This window comes from Oncorhynchus gorbuscha, linkage group LG23 (assembly GCF_021184085.1).
Source record: "Oncorhynchus gorbuscha isolate QuinsamMale2020 ecotype Even-year linkage group LG23, OgorEven_v1.0, whole genome shotgun sequence".
NCBI classification, from domain to species: domain Eukaryota; kingdom Metazoa; phylum Chordata; class Actinopteri; order Salmoniformes; family Salmonidae; genus Oncorhynchus; species Oncorhynchus gorbuscha.
The window spans coordinates 26,186,221-26,204,983 of record NC_060195.1 but is presented as its reverse complement, the minus strand read 5'-3'; the positions used below and the strand labels follow the sequence as shown (position 1 = coordinate 26,204,983).

Genomic DNA, 18,763 nt, shown 5'->3' with positions numbered 1-18,763 from the left:
CATCAATGAATGCACAACTCCTGTAATGTCATGTCCAAACCTTGACGTTGTTCATTAGGATTTTATTTTTGGGAGGCAAATCAATGAATATGTACTTTTTACAGTATATGAGTAACATTTCTACAGTTTAATAATGTAAACAATCTCTGAAGAGAAATGTATTCAGTTTAAAAGGAAGCCATAGTCTATTTACATGAATTAAAATATAATTTATAACATCAGATAATTTCCCCTATAGATAAATGTATCTATGAAACTAGATTTGAACAATTCAAAAATACTGAAATGCATTTTGTCTCTACATTCTCAACACATAGGAAATCACACAAAACCGAAAAAGACATCCAAACTAAGTGGCATATAAATAGAAAAGAATAAACGCAAAGTACAACAAACATATGTAAAAATATAAAATCTTACTAGTATTTACCATATACCAAAAACTAAGTTAAAAAATGATTTTTATAGTCATTAGATGTAAATAGAACAAAACTAACTAGAAATAAAAAATAAAAACACAAAACAAACCATGTGTGCCCTTTTCTGTGTTTTTCTTCCACCAAAGACCCACACACAGCTAGCTAGATTGTGACAGTTTGCAGCACCCAAAGTAACCATTTATATCACGTTCCCATCTGTCTGCCTAAGATACAAAAAAACATCGATACACACGACTAGTAGTAGTGCAGACACAATCATTTACATCCAGAATACAGTGATCCATGGTGATTCAATGGCCTATATAGGACCAGTATGGCAAGCACTTTCTGTCCATAGGGCGTTTTATTAACGTGGTTTTTTAAAGACACAATATTTTCCAATTAAATTAAATGTCAAAACTGAAATATGTACACTACGTCACCAAAAGTATGTGGACACCTGTTCAACAACTCATTCCAAAATCATGGGTATTAATATAGAGTTGGTCCACCCTTTGCTGCTATAACAGCCTCCACTATTCTGGGAATGCTTTCCACTAGATGTTGGAACTTGCTTCCATTCAGCCACAAGAGCATTAGTGAGGTTGGGCACTGATGTTTGGCGATTAGGCCGGGCTCGCATAGGCGTTCCAAATCATCCCAAAGTTATTCGATGGGGTTGAGGTCAGGGCTCTGTACAAGCCAGTAAAGTTCTTCCACACTGATCTCAACAGTGGGGCATTGTTATGCTGAAACAGGAAAGGTCCTTCCCCAAACTGTTGCCACAAAGTTGGAAGCACAGAATCGTCTATAATATCATTGTACGCTTAAGCTTTCCCTTCACTGGAACTAAGGATTCTAGCTAGAACCATGAAAAACAGCCACAGACCATTATTCCTCTGCCACCAAACTTTACAGTTGGTACTATGCATTGGGGCAGGTAGCGTTCTCCTGGTATCCGCCAAACCCAGATTTGTCCGTCGTCGCTTAGCATTGCGTATCTTAGGCTTGTGTGCAGCTGCTCGGCCATGGAAACCCATTTCATGAAGCTCCCGACAAATAGTCAGCTATTATTGTGCTGACGTTGCTTTCGGAGAAGGTTTGGAACTTGGTAGTGAGTGTTGCAAACGAGGACAGACAATTTTTGCGCGCTACGCACTTCAGCACTCGGCTGTCACGTTCTGTGAGCTTGTGTGGCCTACCACTTAGCGGCTGAGCCATTGTTGGCCCTAGACGTTTCCACTTCACAATAACAGCACTTACAGTTGACCAGGGCAGCTCTAGCAGGGCAGAAACATGGCGAACTGACTGGTTGGAAAGATGGCATCCTATGATGGTGCCACATTGAAAGTAACTGAGCTCTTCAGTAAGGCCCTTCTACTGCCAATGTTTGTCTATGGAGATTGCATGCACACAGATCGCATATACACCTGTCAGCAACGGGTGCGGCTGAAATAGCCGAATCTACTAAATTTCAGGATTGTCCACATACTTTTGTATATATCGTGTATTTGTGTGGGCCATGTAGCTGGACATATGACATTTAGAAAATCAACCTGACGAGGTACCCCAAATTAAATTTCAAGCCAACATCAAATATAGTTTTTGGTCAATCAAATCACATTTCAAATAAAATCAAATGTATTTATATAGCCCTTCGTACATCAGCTGATATCTCAAAATGCTGTACAGAAACCCAGCCTAAAACCCCAAACAGCAAGCAATGCAGGTGTTGAAGCACGTTGGCTAGGAAAAACTCCCTAGAAAGGCCAAAACCTAGGAAGAGGTCAGTTTGCCTCAAGTTTATTTCTTGCTATTTTCTGAAATGAAGATTGGGAAGAAAGTATTGCATTCTGTTCTGATGAGGGTTCCCTTTGGAAGGAGTTCAATGTGGATCATCTCTCAATCTAACAAATCCTAGACGGATAGCAGGCTAGTTGTTGAAATGTGTCGAAGTGCTCTGAAACACTGAGGAAAATGGTCAACATCAAAGTTTTCAATAAGAAAGTATATAATCATCATCTACACAAACACAAATATATATTCCTATGTATATACAGTACATTCAGAAAGTATTCAGAACTTCCCTTTTTTCTACATTTTATGTTACAGCCTTATTCTAAAATGAATTACATCATTTTCTTTCTCATCAATCTACTCACAATACCCCATAATGACAAAGCAAAAACAGTTGGACATTTTAGCACAAAAAAATATATATATATTACATTTACATAAGTATTCAAACCCTTTAATCAGCACCTTGTTGAAGCACCTTTGGCAGCGATTACAGCCTCGAGTCTTCTTGGGTATGACGCTACAAGCTTGGCACATCTGTATTTTGGGAGTTTCTCACATTCTTCTATGCAGATCCTCTCAAGCCCTGTCAGGTTGGATGGGGAGCGTTGCTGCACAGCTATTTTTAGGTCTCTCCAGAGATGTTGGATGGGGTTCAGGTCCGGGCTCTGGTTGGGCCACTCAGGACATTCAGAGACTTGTCCCGAAGCCACTGCTGCATTGTCTTGGCTGTGTGCTTAGTGTTGTTGTCCTGTTGGAAGGTGAACCTTTTTTCCCCAGCTCTGGAGCAGGTTTTCATCAAGGATCTCTGTACTTTGCTCTGTTCATATTTCCTTCAACTAGTCTCCCAGCCCATGCCGTTGAAAAACATCCCCACAGCATAATGCTGCCACCACCATGCTTCACCATACCATAGGGATGGTGCCAGGTTTCCTCCAGACGTGACGCTTGGCATTCAGGCCAAAGAGTTCAATCTTGGTTTCATCAGACCAGATAATCTTGTTTCTCATGATCCGAGAGTCCTTTAGGTGCCTTTTGGTAAACTCCAAGCGGGCTGTCATGTATTTTACTGAGGAGTGGCTTCCATCTGGCCACTCTACCATAAAAGGCCTGATTGGTGGAGTGCTGCAGAGATGGTTGTCCTTTTGGAAAGTTCTCCTATTTCCACAGAGGAACTCTGGAGCTCTGTCAGAGTAACCATCGGGCTCTTGGTCCCCTCTTTGAACAAGGCCCTTCTCCACCGATTGCTCAGTTTGGCCTAGCGGCCAGATGTAGGAAGAGTCTTGGGGGGTTCCCAACTTCTTCCATTTAAGAATGACGGAGGCCACTGTGTTTTTGTGGACCTTCGATGCCGTAGACATTTTTTGTTACCCTTTTCCAGATCTGTGCATCGACACAATCCTGTCTCGGTGCTCTATGAACAATTCGTCCAAACTCATGGCTTGGTTTTTTACTCTGACATGCACTGTCAACTGTGGGACCTTATATAGACAAGTGTGCCTTTCCAAATCATGTCCAATCAATTGAATTGACCACAGGTGGACTCCAGTCAAGTTGTAGGATCATCTCAAGGATGATCAATGGAAACAAGATGCATCTGAGCTCAATTTCGAGTCTCATAGCAAAGGGTTTGAATACTTAGGTTAATAAAATACAAATATTTCTGATATTTTTTACATTTTTTAAAATACATTTGCAACATTTTCTAGAAATCGGTTTTTGCTTTAATCATGGGCTATTGTGCGTAGATTGGTGAGGATGTTTTATTTATTTAATCCATTTTGGAATAAGACTGTAACGTAACAAAATGTGGAAAAGGGGAGGGGTCTGAATACTTTCCAAATGCACTGTATCTTTTATAATATGGCTGTATGTATTGAAAAAAGTTTGAATGACTTCAGTAAGGAATAAAACACATTGGATTTGAAAGGAGCTAGAGCAGTAATAATAGATTCAGCTGTTCCCTATTGTTTTAAGGCTCTCTTCGTGAGAATCGGCTGTTTGCTGTCATTCAGTTCTACTGACGGAAGCACACTGCTGGCATCAAGTATCCCGAAAATACAAAAGGGGCTAAACGCACATGGACTTTCTTTCCCCCTCTCCAAAATGACGTTTACATGTTCACAAGTTACCAATTATTAAGTGTCCACTGAAATTCAACATGTTGAACAACCTGTGTCCCAACAACATGTGTAATAGACATAGTTCCCTTCAGGAAACGTTGTCAACAGATATTTCACTATTTGGGGCTTTTTTCATGTTCTAATGTTTTGATTCATTACTTTTTGGATGTCAACAATTACTGACCACATTGTTATTATTTGTCAATTTACAGGATCTGTTTTCAAGGATTGCCCCTGTCATATTTGAACAACCAACTACTGAAATAACCCCTTCCAATTCCTGTCATATTTGAACAACCAACTACTGAAATAACCCCTTCCAATTCCTGTCATATTTGAACAACCAACTACTGAAATAACCCCTTCCAATCTCATAGATATATGTATTGCATCTCAATTGCGTTAAAAAAAAGAAAAATCATCAAAAATATTTTGTCATAAAAAAAATAAAAAATAAAACCTTAGCATATCTAAAGGGATAATATTATACAACAGTGTTTGCCTTGAGTCAAGTCATTTCAGCATAAATGACTCCCTGTATTGTTCAACCTTGCATCCTAAAACAGTTGATCTTTGCCAGTCTGATTTGCGATCGTGACCCACCACCTTTATAATGCACGCTGTATAGACACAACGACACATTTCATGTTTACACTAGACATAGTGCTATATACACATATTATATATACACATATTCTATCATATATACACATATTATATCATATATATTGTATTGTGTAAACCTGCACATTCTCTCACTGTTTAGTAGTATACATACTAAGCACAAATACTCTTTCAGCTTTTTTTCTTTTGATTAGTAAGGGGTTTTTCAGATGACAACTAATTTCTCAATCCGTATGTATAGCACTAAATTGACATTTTTTAAAATTCAGTACACCTTCTAGGGTAAGCCAAGAAGGCATATCCTGATAGGATACTCTCTAATATAAGGCGTCTTTGTACTTAGTGTGCGCTCTAATAAAGTGGAAGGAGAATTCAGTGATGTAAACATTCAGCCTCATGTGGTAAAGAGGAGGAGATTAGATAAATGTGGGGTAGAGAGAGACAGGGATAAAACCTTAGAAAAAAAGGAAAGGGGGTTTGTCAAGGCTGGGGCAGCACGAGGCCCCATGCCCACACACAGAAAGGCTGCACAGTATTGAGGGACCAGAGGACAGGGGGACCTGGTCCTTTAAGAAAACAAGAAAAAGAGGGGGAGAGAAGAGGTCTTCAGTCTCCCAGCACACCAGAGGGCCATGGGTCCCCCTGGGATCCCCAGCGATGGCAGCGCTCACCCAAACACGAGACACAGACAGAAGACTCACTCGGGTATACATTGGATCAGTCGAGACTGACTCTAAAAACTGACACATAATCTATTTTGAGGTTTTAGCCACAAGGCGAGAAGTGGGAGATTTAGCGGGGAAACCAAGCTGACCTCCTTCACCTATCAGAGAGCTTGGGAGAAGTAAACAAGTGTTTCAGAGTAGAAGGAAGATAGAGAGTAAAAAGTGGGAGAGAGAACCCGAGAAGAAGAGGGAAGGAAAGGGAAGAGGGGAGGAGAGGGAATAGGGAAAGAGAGGGAAGAGGGAAAGAGAGCGAAGGAGAGGGAAGGAGAGGGAAGAGGGAAGTAGAGGTAAGAGGGAAAGAGAGGGAAGGAGAGGGAAAGAGACAAAAAGAGAGGGAAGGAGAGCGAAGGAGAGGGAAGAGGGAAGGAGAGCGAAGGAGAGGGAAGGAGAGCGAAGGAGAGGGAAGAGGGAAGGAGAGCGAAGGAGAGGGAAGGAGACGGAAAGAGAGTGAAGGAGAGCGAAGAGGGAAGGAGAGCGAAGGAGAGGAAGAGGGAAGAGGGAAGGAGAGGAAAGAGACGGAAAGAGAGGGAAGGAGAGGGAAAGAGACGGAAAGAGAGGGAAGGAGAACGAAGGAGAGGGAAGAGGGAACGAGAGCGAAGGAGAGGGAAGAGGGAAGGAGAGGAAACAGGGAAGGAGAGAAAAGAGACGGAAAGAGAGAGAAGGAGAGAGAAGAGGGAAGGAGAGGGAAAGAGAAGGAAGGAGGGGAAGAGGGAAGGAGAGGGAAGAGGGAAGGGAGAGGGAAGAGGGAAAGAGAGGGGAGGAAGGAAAGGGAAGAGGGAAGAGGGAAAGAGAGGGAAGGAGAGGGAAAGAGAGGGAAGGAGAGGGAAGAGGGAAGGAGAGGGAAGAGGGAAGGAGAGGGAAGGGAGAGGGAAGGGAGAGGGAAGCGGGAAAGAGAGGGGAGGAAGGAAAGGTAAGAGGGAAGAGGGAAAGAGAGGGAAGGAGAGGGAAAGAGAGGGAAGAGGGAAGGAGAGGTAAGAGGGAAAGAGAGGGGAGGAAGGAAATGTAAGAGGGAAGAGGGAAGGAGAGGAAAGAGGGAAGGAGAGGGAAGAGGGAAGGAGAGGGAAGAGGGAAGGAGAGGGAAGAGGGAAGGAGAGCGAAGAGGGAAGAGGGAAGGAGAGGGAAGGGAGAGGGAAGAGGGAAGGAGAGGGAAGAGGGAAAGAGAGGGGAGGAAGGAAAGGTAAGAGGGAAGAGGGAAGGAGAGGGAAGGAGAGGAAAGAGGGAAGGAGAGGGAAAGAGAGGGAAGGAGAGGGAAGAGGGAAGGAGAGGGAAGAGGGAAGGAGAGGGAAGGGAGAGGGAAGAGGGAAAGAGAGGGGAGGAAGGAAAGGTAAGAGGGAAGAGGGAAAGAGAGGGAAGGAGAGGGAAAGAGAGGGAAGAGGGAAGGAGAGGTAAGAGGGAAAGAGAGGGGAGGAAGGAAAGGTAAGAGGGAAGAGGGAAGGAGAGGGAAGGAGAGGAAAGAGGGAAGGAGAGGAAAGAGGGAAGGAGAGGGAAGAGGGAAGGAGAGGGAAGAGGGAAGGAGAGGGAAGAGGGAAGGAGAGCGAAGGAGAGGGAAGAGGGAAGGAGAGGGAAGAGGGAAGGAGAGGGAAAGAGAGGGAAGAGGGAAAGAGAGGGGAGGAAGGAAAGGTAAGAGGGAAGAGGGAAGGAGAGGGAAGGAGAGGGAAGAGGGAAGGAGAGGGAAGGGAGAGGGAAGAGGGAAGGAGAGGGAAAGAGAGGGGAGGAAAGGTAAGAGAGAAGAGGGAAGGAGAGGGAAGGAGAGGGAAGAGGGAAGGAGAGGGAAGAGGGAAGGAGAGGGAAGGGAGAGGGAAGGGGGAAGGAAGAGGGAAGGAGAGGGAAGAGGGAAAGAGAGGGGAGGAAGGAAAGGTAAGAGGGAAGGAGAGGGAAGGGTGAAGGAGAGCAAATGGGGTTGACGTGCTTGACTGATGTAGTACCATCCATACCTCTGGGACATTTCAACAGACTTCAACAGGGTTGATATCCCACCACCCCTCTCTCTCAGGTGTTAATGGTAGTATTACCTCTACCATCATCAGATACAGAGGTAGTTCCCTTGTACGGTGAGCCTCGGACTCGCTCTCCCTCAGCTACACTGCTGGCTGCATCACAAAAGACACAGGCTGCATTAGAGCTCTATTAAAGAATACAGGGGCTTGGATTCATATAATAACAATAATCCTAATAATAATCATTTGGATTCAGGCAGGGGCTCTACATTCAGATCATTCAGGTATACATTCCATTACTAAAGTTTAGGGTATATCTGGAACTTGTAGTAAATGTCTGATTCTACTCTGTGCTTGAATAAGTTGACTTACTGACCGAGTCACATGTTCCAACAGTACAAAGATGGATTTTGTGATTTTCTTCAGAGAGTGAGTGAGTTTTCATAGGGTAAATATGCCTTGAACTTTACTTCATGACATAATAGCATTGGTTGTCATAACCCCATTTATGTGTTGGCAGGATAGGAAGTGACTGCCATCCTAGATTAGTGTTAGCACAGCGTTTCCCACACTCGGTCCTGGGTCCCCCCTGGGTGCACATTTTGGGTTTTGCCCTAGCACTACACAGATAATTCAAATAATCAAAGCTTGAGGATGAGTTGGTTATTTGAATCAGCTGTGTTGTGCTAGGGGCAAAAAACTAGATGTGTACCCAGGGGGGGCCCAGGACCGAGTTTGGAAAACGCTGTGTTAGCAGGTTGTCTATCTCTTCAGCAGTGGGAACCTTCAGAGTAAAGCAGGCAGAGTAGGGGGAACAAGTCGAGAGAAGAAACAGTATTACCTCGTTAAGAGTGCATAGATTAAATTAAGGAAGCACTAAAATGACATAAAACAAGATTTTTTTCTTTTCATTTTCGATTTGTAAACTCTTAAGTTATTCAAATGATTTTTCTGCTATTGTATTTTATGTCATAACACACATAGTTTTAACATCCACAAGTTTGCTAATATAGAGCAGGCTCGTTATATACTGTACGACGTAACGGCCAATACAGCTGAGCTTGCAGTTGCACCAGTAGTGACCAAGGGGGTACAAAAAAACAACACACACGCAGACACACACACACCACAATGACCAACGGAGGGAGAAACATTTGCTACAAAGGTCTCGCCCGCCTACACGCCCACTCCCAATGGTGCGAGAACGAGTCACAAATAAGTCATGAACAGACAGGAAGCAGCTTTTGTGTTCAGAGAGTTTCTATGTTGTTTGGTTGCTTTTCCCTCCATCCCTCCAACCCCCGCTAGCTTCCTCGGTAGTATCCTCAGTCAAAAGAGACAAGGTCCGTTTCTTATTCCAATCTTAAAAATGTAAACATGACGAGGTGTCTTGGTTGAGGTACTGAGGCAAGTCTGGGGGTTCTAAGGCGAGGCCAGCCGAGTCCCCGTCAGCGATGCAGGCTCTTCTGGGCCTCCTTCAGCAGGGTGTCAAAGTCCAGGGCGTCATACTTGCTCTTTACTGGCCCTGGTCCCGCTTCGTCTGGACAGAAAAAGCTCTGTTAGAACAGGCATCATGGCTACATCCAACTCCATTACATCAATATTACAGAGAGAGAGAAATAGATAGTACACATGAAGTATCTTAGCACTGCCAACAGTTCACACTCCTTAACATTTTACATTCATGTTGTGACAGTATCTCTGCATACCCAGATCAATGTATCTCTTCCTGCTGAGCCTGTGCATGCCACCCCCTCTGTTCTGGAAGAGCGGCTCTCGTCTGTGCTTCTGGATCTGCTGGCCACTGGGCGCTTGACGAAACTTGATGACTCCACAGCGCTCCCTATGGGCACACACACACAAACACAGAAAGATGTGTTTCAGGCAGACAGGCCAGGCAGGCAGATAGGCAGACAGGCCAGGCAGACAGGCCAGGCAGGCAGATAGGCAGACAGGCAGATAGGCAGACAGGCCAGGCAGACAGGCCAGGCAGGCAGATAGGCAGACAGGCCAGGCAGGCAGATAGGCAGACAGGCCAGGCAGGCAGATAGGCCAGGCAGACAGGCCAGGCAGGCAGGCAGATAAAAAGGACCTACTCGTTTTTGGTGATGACTTTGCAGTCCTCTGGGTCGCCAAAGGCCTCGAAGCGTTTGCGCAGCATAATTTGTGTGACGCTGCTCGGCAGGTTGTGAATGTAGAACACTTGGCAGTTGTCCTAGGCAACGACACCGTGGTAACCATCAGAACAAGACACTTGCTGCAGTGGCAAAGCACGCCTACTTCACACATACACTACTGTTCAAAAACTTGGGGTGCACATTTTAGAGTGGCCTTTTATTGTCCTCAAAATAAGGTAGACCTGTGCAATGATCATGCTGTTTAATCAGCTTCTTGCTATGCCACATATAGATTATCTTGGAAAAGGAGAAATGCTCACTAACAGGGATGTAAACACATTTGAGCACATTTTAGAGAAATACGTTTTTTGTGTGTATGGGACATTTCTGACATCTTTTATTTCAGCTCATGTAAACATGGGACCAACACTCTACATGTTGCATTTACATGTTTATTCAGTGTACATAACAGGGTTGTATGACTTTGTCAAAACTCATAATGGAATAACTGATGTTACCTCGTCAATTTGAATCCCAGACTTGGAGATTTTGTTCCCCTGCTTGTCTCCGTGGCACGTCTCAGAGTTCTCGCAGCTGAGGAGGGAGAGACACAAGGCAGAGATTTGAGACAGGAGTGAATGGAAGATCCTGAGTCACATAACAATGAGAAGAGCCACAGGACTCCTGGCTGACTGCTAATCAGAATGATCAGGGACTCTTTACACAACACTATTTTGATGACTCAAACTAGGTAAAGAGTCTGATCTAGATTCAAATCTCTCTTTAAAGGCCCAGTGCAGTCAAACACTTTATTTTCCTGTGTTTTATATATATTTCCACACTATGAGGTTGGAATAATACTGTGAAAGTGGTGATAATGCCCTTTTAGAGTAAGAGCTGTTTGAAAAGACCGCCTGAAATTTCAGGTGACATCACCAGGCGTTAAAATAGTTTATAGACCAATAAGAAACAGAGTTCCAAACCTATCTGCCAATAACAGATCGCTTTCAGTTTTCCCCTCCCCACTACTAGTAATTATTGCTTGAGAAATTGTTCTTTGCTAAGAAGCTATTTTCGTTTATTTTTTACAATTTTAATTGAAAATAATCACAGTAAGGCTCTTAATTGTTACCCAGAAATGATTTGATATTGAGGCAAAGCAGATGCAATGGATGTTTAAGAGATGTCTCCCACACTACCTCCAGAGGTAGACATCTACCACATGCATGTCCCACATGCCCCTGCAGGAATAACCTTAATACCAGTAGACCACATTTTTACTGTTAGCCAAATTGAAAATGAAAGGCTTAAAATATCCTCACATTTGTGAATCATTGCATTAATCAAGTGTGTGCAACACTATGTGCAATATGGTTGATATGAGAAGCTCCTGTATAGTTTGAATTGCGATTCCTATTTGGTTTGTCTATATACTACGGTATTTACGGTATGCTAATACACACACACACACACACACACACACACACACACACACACACACACACACACACACACACACACACACACACACACACACACACACACACACACACACACACACACACACACACACACACACACACACACACACACACACACACACACACACACACGAGGCAGGAATGTGGCTTGGGCCACACCACATCCAAGACTAGTGTAAGCAGAAAAGTTGCAAATCTGATATTGAAGAGAGATAGATCTCACTAGACATATTTTACTGATGTAAATCCTTATATCTTTGGCTTATATTCTCACCTGATGTCAGGCTTACTGCTAGGGGAGTGGGGCTGGCAGAAGCTGGAGTGGAGGATGGGGGAGGGAGAGCGGGAGCAGAGGGAGGAGCGCTCCTCCTCTTCATCTGACTTGTGGGGTGATATAGCATGGGGCGATCCTGATTGGGGTGATGCCGCGGTCGCCCTCCGTCCGTCCCCCTTGCTGTCAGCCCTGGTACCGTTACTCAGGTACTCTGGTACCTCGGAGAAGAGTTTGTCTTCACGCTGATGTCCATGCCTCTCGCCCCCCAGCGCCTTTTCCCCCTTAGGCTCTGGCCCTTCAGAAGAAGAGCGTCCGAACAGAGAGTGGGACAGCATGGCGGCGGTTCTCTTCCGACGCTCCCCCAGGCTCAGCAGGCAGTAGTCGTGGTCTCCGAACGTCTGGTGGACTTTGGGATCTGCATCGCTGGCCTGGCCCATCTTGCGGAGCTGAGCGTAGAGTTCGGTCTGCTCGGGGAACTTGCGGGAGTTGGCCCGGGAGAGCCAAGAACCCTTCGGGGGGGACTCTCCTTTCCCCTCAGGCTTGAACAGCTCATCCTCCACAGGCTTGTGAGGGGGGGTGGTGGGAGGGGTGAGGCCTGAAAACACACGCCACTCTCATAAGTCATGTGGTTTCAAACAGCTCTGATGGGTTAACATCAGAGAAACATCAACGATTCACAGACAGTGAATGTTAATGATCAACTGTTACTGGTTGTACTATATGTTACTGAACTGAGTAACTGTCTGATTATGACAGCGACATTGCAGAATAGCTGTCTTTCAATGGCTTTCCTAATAGAACAAATTGCTTTGATGCTGTTACATCGTAAACATTACAGTAACACAGCATCTTTGTTATGGCACAAGGCAGGCACACAATCTCCTTTTGACCCAAATATTTGACTTCCAATTGTTAAATGTTAAGGATTATGAGGACGATATCAGTGGCAGTCACTGCATTGTAATATCTGTTTTCTCTGCTACCCAAGTAGCTATGGAAGCAAATGACATTTACCCAAGATGACATTTACCCATGAATAGAGTGAAGTCATGCTCTTTCCAACACAATACAAATACATTTCCCCTCTCCTCTACCACTCTACTACTAAGCTGTTAGCCACACTATCTCTATAGTACATTATGTTACAGTACTATATCTACAGTACATTATGTTACAGTACTATATCTACAGTACATTGTTACAGTACTATATCTACAGTACATTGTTACAGTACTATATCTACAGTACATTGTGGTACAGTACAACACTGACTCAAAGCCCCAACATTACCTGCTGTGCCACACAGGTCCACGCTGAGAGTCTGCTCAAATGGCTTGTTGGCATACTGGGTATCTCTGATCCTGGGGATGAGAGAGAGAGATTTACTTTCATTGAATTGAGAGAGGGAACAGAGAGAGAGAGAGAGAGAGAGAGAGAGAGAGAGAGAGAGAGAGAGAGGGAACAGAGAGAGAGAGAGAGATTTACTTTCATTGAATTGAGAGAGGGAACAGAGAGAGAGAGAGAGAGAGAGAGAGAGAGAGAGAGAGAGAGAGAGAGAGAGATTTACTTTCATTGAATTGAGAGAGGGAACAGAGAGAGAGAGAGAGAGAGAGAGAGAGAGAGAGAGAGAGAGAGAGAGAGAGAGAGAGAGAGAGAGAGAGAGATTTACTTTCATTGAATTGAGAGAGGGAACAGAGAGAGAGAGAGAGAGAGAGAGAGAGAGAGAGAGAGAGAGAGAGAGAGAATTGAGAGAACAGAGAGAGAGAGAGAACAGAGAGAGAGAGAGAGAGATTTACTTTCATTGAATTGAGAGAGGGAACAGAGAGAGAGAGAGGGAGAGAGAGAGAGAGAGAGAGAGAGAGAGAGAGAGAGAGAGAGAGAGAGAGAGAGAGAGAGATTTACTTTCATTGAATTGAGAGAGGGAACAGAGAGAGAGAGAGAGAGAGAGAGAGAGAGAGAGAGAGAGAGAGAGAGAGAGAGAGATTTACTTTCATTGAATTGAGAGAGGGAACAGAGAGAGAGAGAGAGAGATTTACTTTCATTGAATTGAGAGAGGGAACAGAGAGAGAGAGAGAGAGAGAGAGAGAGAGAGAGAGAGAGAGAGAGAGAGAGAGAGAGAGATTTACTTTCATTGAATTGAGAGAGGGAACAGAGAGGGAACAGAGAGGGAACAGAGAGAGAGAGAGAGAGAGAGAGAGAGAGAGAGAGAGAGAGAGAGAGAGAGAGAGAGAGAGAGAGAGATTTACTTTCATTGAATTGAGAGAGGGAACAGAGAGGGAACAGAGAGGGAACAGAGAGGGAACAGAGAGGGAACAGAGAGGAACAGAGAGAGAGAGAGAGAGAGAGAGAGAGAAAGATTACAGAGTCATCATCAAGGCCAGGGGAAGGGGTGTGGGAGTTGGGGTAGAGGGGATGGAGGGGGGACAAAGCATACCGCTGAGTGCTGAATTTATGTTTCTTTAGGATTTCTTAAGGTGCTATGCGGGTTTAATAGGGTTCATGAGGGTTTGGTAGGATTTATTATGGTTTGGTAGGGTTTGATAGGGTTTATGATGGTTTGGTAGGGTTTATGAGGTTTAGTAGGGTGTTTGAGGGTTTAGTAGGGTTTATGAGGGTTTAGTATTGTTTATGAGGGTTTATGAGAGGTTAGTGGGGTTTATGAGGGGTTAGTAGGTTTTATGAGGGCTTAGTAGGGTTTATGAGGGTTTAGTAGAGTTTATGAGAGGTTAGTGGGGTTTATGAGGGTTTAGTAGGGTTTATGAGAGGTTAGTGGGGTTTATGAGGGTTTAGTAGGGTTTATGAGGGTTTAGTATGGTTTATGAGGGTTTAGTAGGTTTTATGAGGGTTTAGTAGGGTTTATGAGGGTTTAGTATGGTTTATGAGGGTTTAGTATGGTTTATGAGGGTTTAGTAGGTTTTATGAGGGTTTAGTATGGTTTATGAGGGTTTAGTAGGGTTTATGAGGGGTTAGTATGGTTTATGAGGGTTTAGTAGGGTTTATGAGGGTTTAGTATGGTTTATGAGGGTTTAGTAGGGTTTATGAAGGTTCATGTTTGAAGTTTGTATTACATTTTCATTGTGTATGTGAGCATTCCATTTTTCCTGTCATGTTTTTCTTTACAGCCGTCTGTGATTGGTATTACAGTACAAGCTACGTCTCCTATTGAGGGCTATCTGCGATCTGTGTTACCATGAAAGGCTTCTGTGGAGTGCTTTGGAGATATTACAGAGTCTACAAAGAAGCAACAAACTCTCTGAGAACCACAGAACAACACATGGAAGAGTTCAAGAAGTGAACATTAAAAAGAGCTTTGTGATTGCTTGTCTCTGGACAGATGGGCTAGCAGTATACAGTTGAAGTCAGAAGTTTACATACACTTAGGTTGGAGTCATTAAAACTAGTTTTTCACTCCACTCCACAAATTTCTTGTTAACTAACTACAGTTTTGGCAAGTCCGTTAGGACATCTACTTTGCGCATGACACAAGTCATTTTTCCAACAATTGTTTACAGACAGATTATTTCACTTATAATTCCCTGTATCACAATTCCAGTGGGTCAGAAGTTTACATACACTAAGTTGACTGTGGCTTTAAACAGCTTGGAATTTAAAAAGAAAATGATGTCATGGCTTTAGAAGCTTCTGATAGGCTAATTGACATCATTTGAGTCAATTGGAGGCGTACCTGTGGATGTATTTCGAGGCAGACCTTGGGGAAAATCAAAAGAAGAAGAAGAAATCAGCCAAGACGGCAGAAGAGAATTGTGGACCTCCACAAGTCTGGTTCATCCTTGGGAGCAATTTCCAAACGCCTGAAGGTACCATGTTCATCTGTACAAACAATAGTACGCGAGTATAAACACCATGGGACCAAGCAGCCGTCATACCGCTCAGGAAGGAGACGCAGATGAACGTACTTTGGTGTGAAAAGTGCAAATCAATCCCAGAACAACAGCAAAGGACCTTGTGAAAATGCTGGAAGAAACAGGTACAAACGTATCTATATCCACAGTAAAACGAGTCCTATATCGACATAACGTGAGAGACCGCTCAGCAAGGAAGAAGCCACTGCTCCAAAACCGCCATAAAAAAGCCAGACTATGGTTTACAACTGCACATGGGGACAAAGATTGTACTTTTTGGAGAAATGTCCTCTGGTCTGATGAAACAAAAATATAACTATTTGGCCATAATGACCATCATTGTGTTTAGGAGGAAAAAGGGGGAGGCTTGCAAGCAAAGAACACCATCCCAACCGTGAAGCACGGGGGTGGCAGCATCACGTTGTGGGGGTGGCAGCATCATGTTGTGGGGGTGCTTTGCTGCAGGAGGGACTGGTGCACTTCACAAAATAAATGGCATCATGAGGAAAGAAAAATTATGTGGATATATTGAAGCAACATCTCAAGACATCAGTCAAGAAGTTAAAGCTTGGTCGCAAATGGGTCTTCCAAATGGACAATGACCCCAAGCATACTTCCAAAGGACAACAAATTCAAGGTATTGGAGTGGCCATCACAAAGCTCTGACCTCAATCCTATAGAGAATTTGTGGGCAGAACTGAAAAAGTGTGTGCGAGCAAGGAAGCCTACTAACCTGACTCAGTTACACCAGCTCTGTCAGGAGGAATGGGACAAAATTCACCCAAACTATTGTGGGAAGCTTGTGGAAGGCTACCCGAAACGTATGACCCAAGTTAAACAATTTAAAGGCAATGCTACCAAATACTAATTGAGTGCATGTAAACTTCTGAACCACTGGGGAATGTGATGAAAGAATTAGAAGCTGAAATAAATCATTATCTCTACTATTATTCTGACATTTCACATCCTTAAAATAAATTGCCGATCCTAACTGACCTAAAACAGGGAATATTAACTAGGATTAATTGTCAGGAAATGTGAAAAACTGAGTTTCAACGTATTTGGCTAAGGTGTATGTAATCTTCCGACTTCAACTGTATGTGTTGTGGTGTTTAGGAATATAGTATCGAAAACAAACCCTGTAGATATGGGAGTCAGCGGCAGACAGAGGCAGCTGCGTTTCACTGCAATAAGGAAAACAACAGAAAGAGTCAATGGTACCAGTGATTACATGCATGGTCAGAGAACACCACAGCAGATCTAGCAGGTGTAGAAACAGCCTTTTGCTTAGCACACTGTGTAACAATGCTGGGGCTCTCCATTTTCCATTCACGACAAATTGAACAAAGATGCTGCATGATGGAGTCATGTGGACTAACACAACAGGATTGTTGCAGAGAGCTTAGGACTTCATCTTCCTTACCGTTTTGACAGCAGATGTTATCGGGTTCAGCTGTGTCTGCCGTGGTTTGGGGAGAAGTACTGTTGTTAGGGGTGGTGGTGTCTTTCTCCAGGCCGTGTCCCATGGGGTGTTTAACCGCCATGTCCTCCTCGCCAAGGTGCCCGGCTCCCGACACAGGCTCCACCCTCATCCGGCCCGCACGCACCTTCTTGGCGAAGCGGCTGGGGAAAGAGGCGAGCCTGCGGGAGCGGCGGACAGAGAAAGACGCGTCCTCCAGATCGGGGCTCTTAGGGGCCTCTAGGGACCTGTCGCTCTCGGAGTCTTCTCTAAGCTCTGGTTTGGTCGAACGGGCAGCCGGACTGGGGGTCTCAGTCTTTCTGTCCTGCGCTGTTTTGGGAATAGCTCCTCTGTTATGGGTGTAGGGGGGGCTGTGGAGTCTATAAGGCTTGCTCACATCAAAGGATTTGACCGTTTCGAGCAGTTCGCGCAGAAGAGAGTTGGCTTTGAACTCCCGTCTGCGGGTGAAGGCGTGGCGCGGCCGAGGGGCGCAGATCTGGGCCTGGGTTGCAGCCTTGTGACAGTTTGGGGAGATACGAGCAGGAGGGTACTCAGGCCTGGCCCTGCGTACCTGGCCTGGGCACTCACGCTCCTTGCGCTCCCAGATGGCCTGCTTGCGCATGGGGAGGCAGTATGTATGCATGTACTTGATGAGCTCCACCACAGAGTGCAGTTCTTTCTCCGAGGAGAACTGGGGCTTGGAGGGCTCAGGCGGGGTGGAGCTTTCACCCTCACTGCTCGAGGTCTCCTCCTCTTCTTCTTCCTCCTCGGACTCACTGTCCTCCTCATCATCATCTTCCTCCTCCTCCCCGTCCTCCTCTGTGTCAGCTGAAGGAGTGTCCTCGGCCTCCTGTGTGGTGGTCAGGTGCCGGTGGAGCTCTGTGCACAGACGTCCAGCTGGTCTCACCGCTCGGGGCTTATGCTCATGATGTGTGCTTTCACGCTGCAGAAAGAAACAGAGAAAGAGATGGATTACTACCTGCCAACATGACCTTGGTGAGTCTCTGTGCACCGCATGATCCAAGAGATTAAGGAATAACTTCTACGTCTAGTCTTTGACTACATACCGTACAGAGTGAACAACTCATGACTACATACCGTACAGAGTGAACAACTCATGACTACATACCATACAGAATGAACAACTCATGACTACATACCATACAGAATGAACAACTCATGACTACATACCATACAGAATGAACAACTCATGACTACATACCGTACAGAATGAACAACTCATGACTACATACCGTACAGAATGAACAACTCATGACTACATACCATACAGAATGAACAACTCATGACTACATACCGTACAGAATGAACAACTCATGACTACATACCATACAGAATGAACAACTCATGACTACATACCGTACAGAATGAACAACTCATGACTACATACCATACAGAATGAACAACTCATGACTACATACCATACAGAATGAACAACTCATGACTACATACCGTACAGAATGAACAACTCATGACTACATACCGTACAGAATGAACAACTCATGACTACATACCGTACAGAATGAACAACTCATGACTACATACCATACAGAATGAACAACTCATGACTACATACCGTACAGAATGAACAACTCATGACTACATACCGTACAGAATGAACAACTCATGACTACATACCGTACAGAATGAACAACTCATGACTACATACCATACAGAATGACCAACTCATGACTACATACCGTACAGAATGAACAACTCATGACTACATACCATACAGAATGAACAACTCATGACTACATACCGTACAGAATGAACAACTCATGACTACATACCATACAGAATGAACAACTCATGACTACATACCATACAGAATGAACAACTCATGACTACATACCGTACAGAATGAACAACTCATGACTACATACCGACAGAATGAACAACTCATGACTACATACCATACAGAAT

At 44.4% G+C, this 18,763-nt stretch overlaps 1 protein-coding gene across 1 annotated transcript in view; it reads right to left on the bottom strand.

Annotated features, from left to right (window-relative positions):
* Positions 1–7,454: 7,454 nt before the first annotated feature.
* Positions 7,455–18,763, bottom strand: part of LOC124010973 (peroxisome proliferator-activated receptor gamma coactivator 1-beta-like) — a 112,489-nt gene continuing 101,180 nt past the window's right edge. The window contains exons 5-12 of the mRNA XM_046323828.1: positions 16,784–17,762; positions 16,499–16,544; positions 12,788–12,858; positions 11,498–12,092; positions 10,261–10,336; positions 9,722–9,840; positions 9,335–9,468; positions 7,455–9,165 (exon numbers count right to left, since the gene is read on the bottom strand). Coding sequence (XP_046179784.1) covers positions 9,074–9,165; positions 9,335–9,468; positions 9,722–9,840; positions 10,261–10,336; positions 11,498–12,092; positions 12,788–12,858; positions 16,499–16,544; positions 16,784–17,762 — 2,112 coding nt within the window. The 3' untranslated portion in view covers positions 7,455–9,073. The remainder of the gene's footprint in view (positions 9,166–9,334; positions 9,469–9,721; positions 9,841–10,260; positions 10,337–11,497; positions 12,093–12,787; positions 12,859–16,498; positions 16,545–16,783; positions 17,763–18,763) is intronic.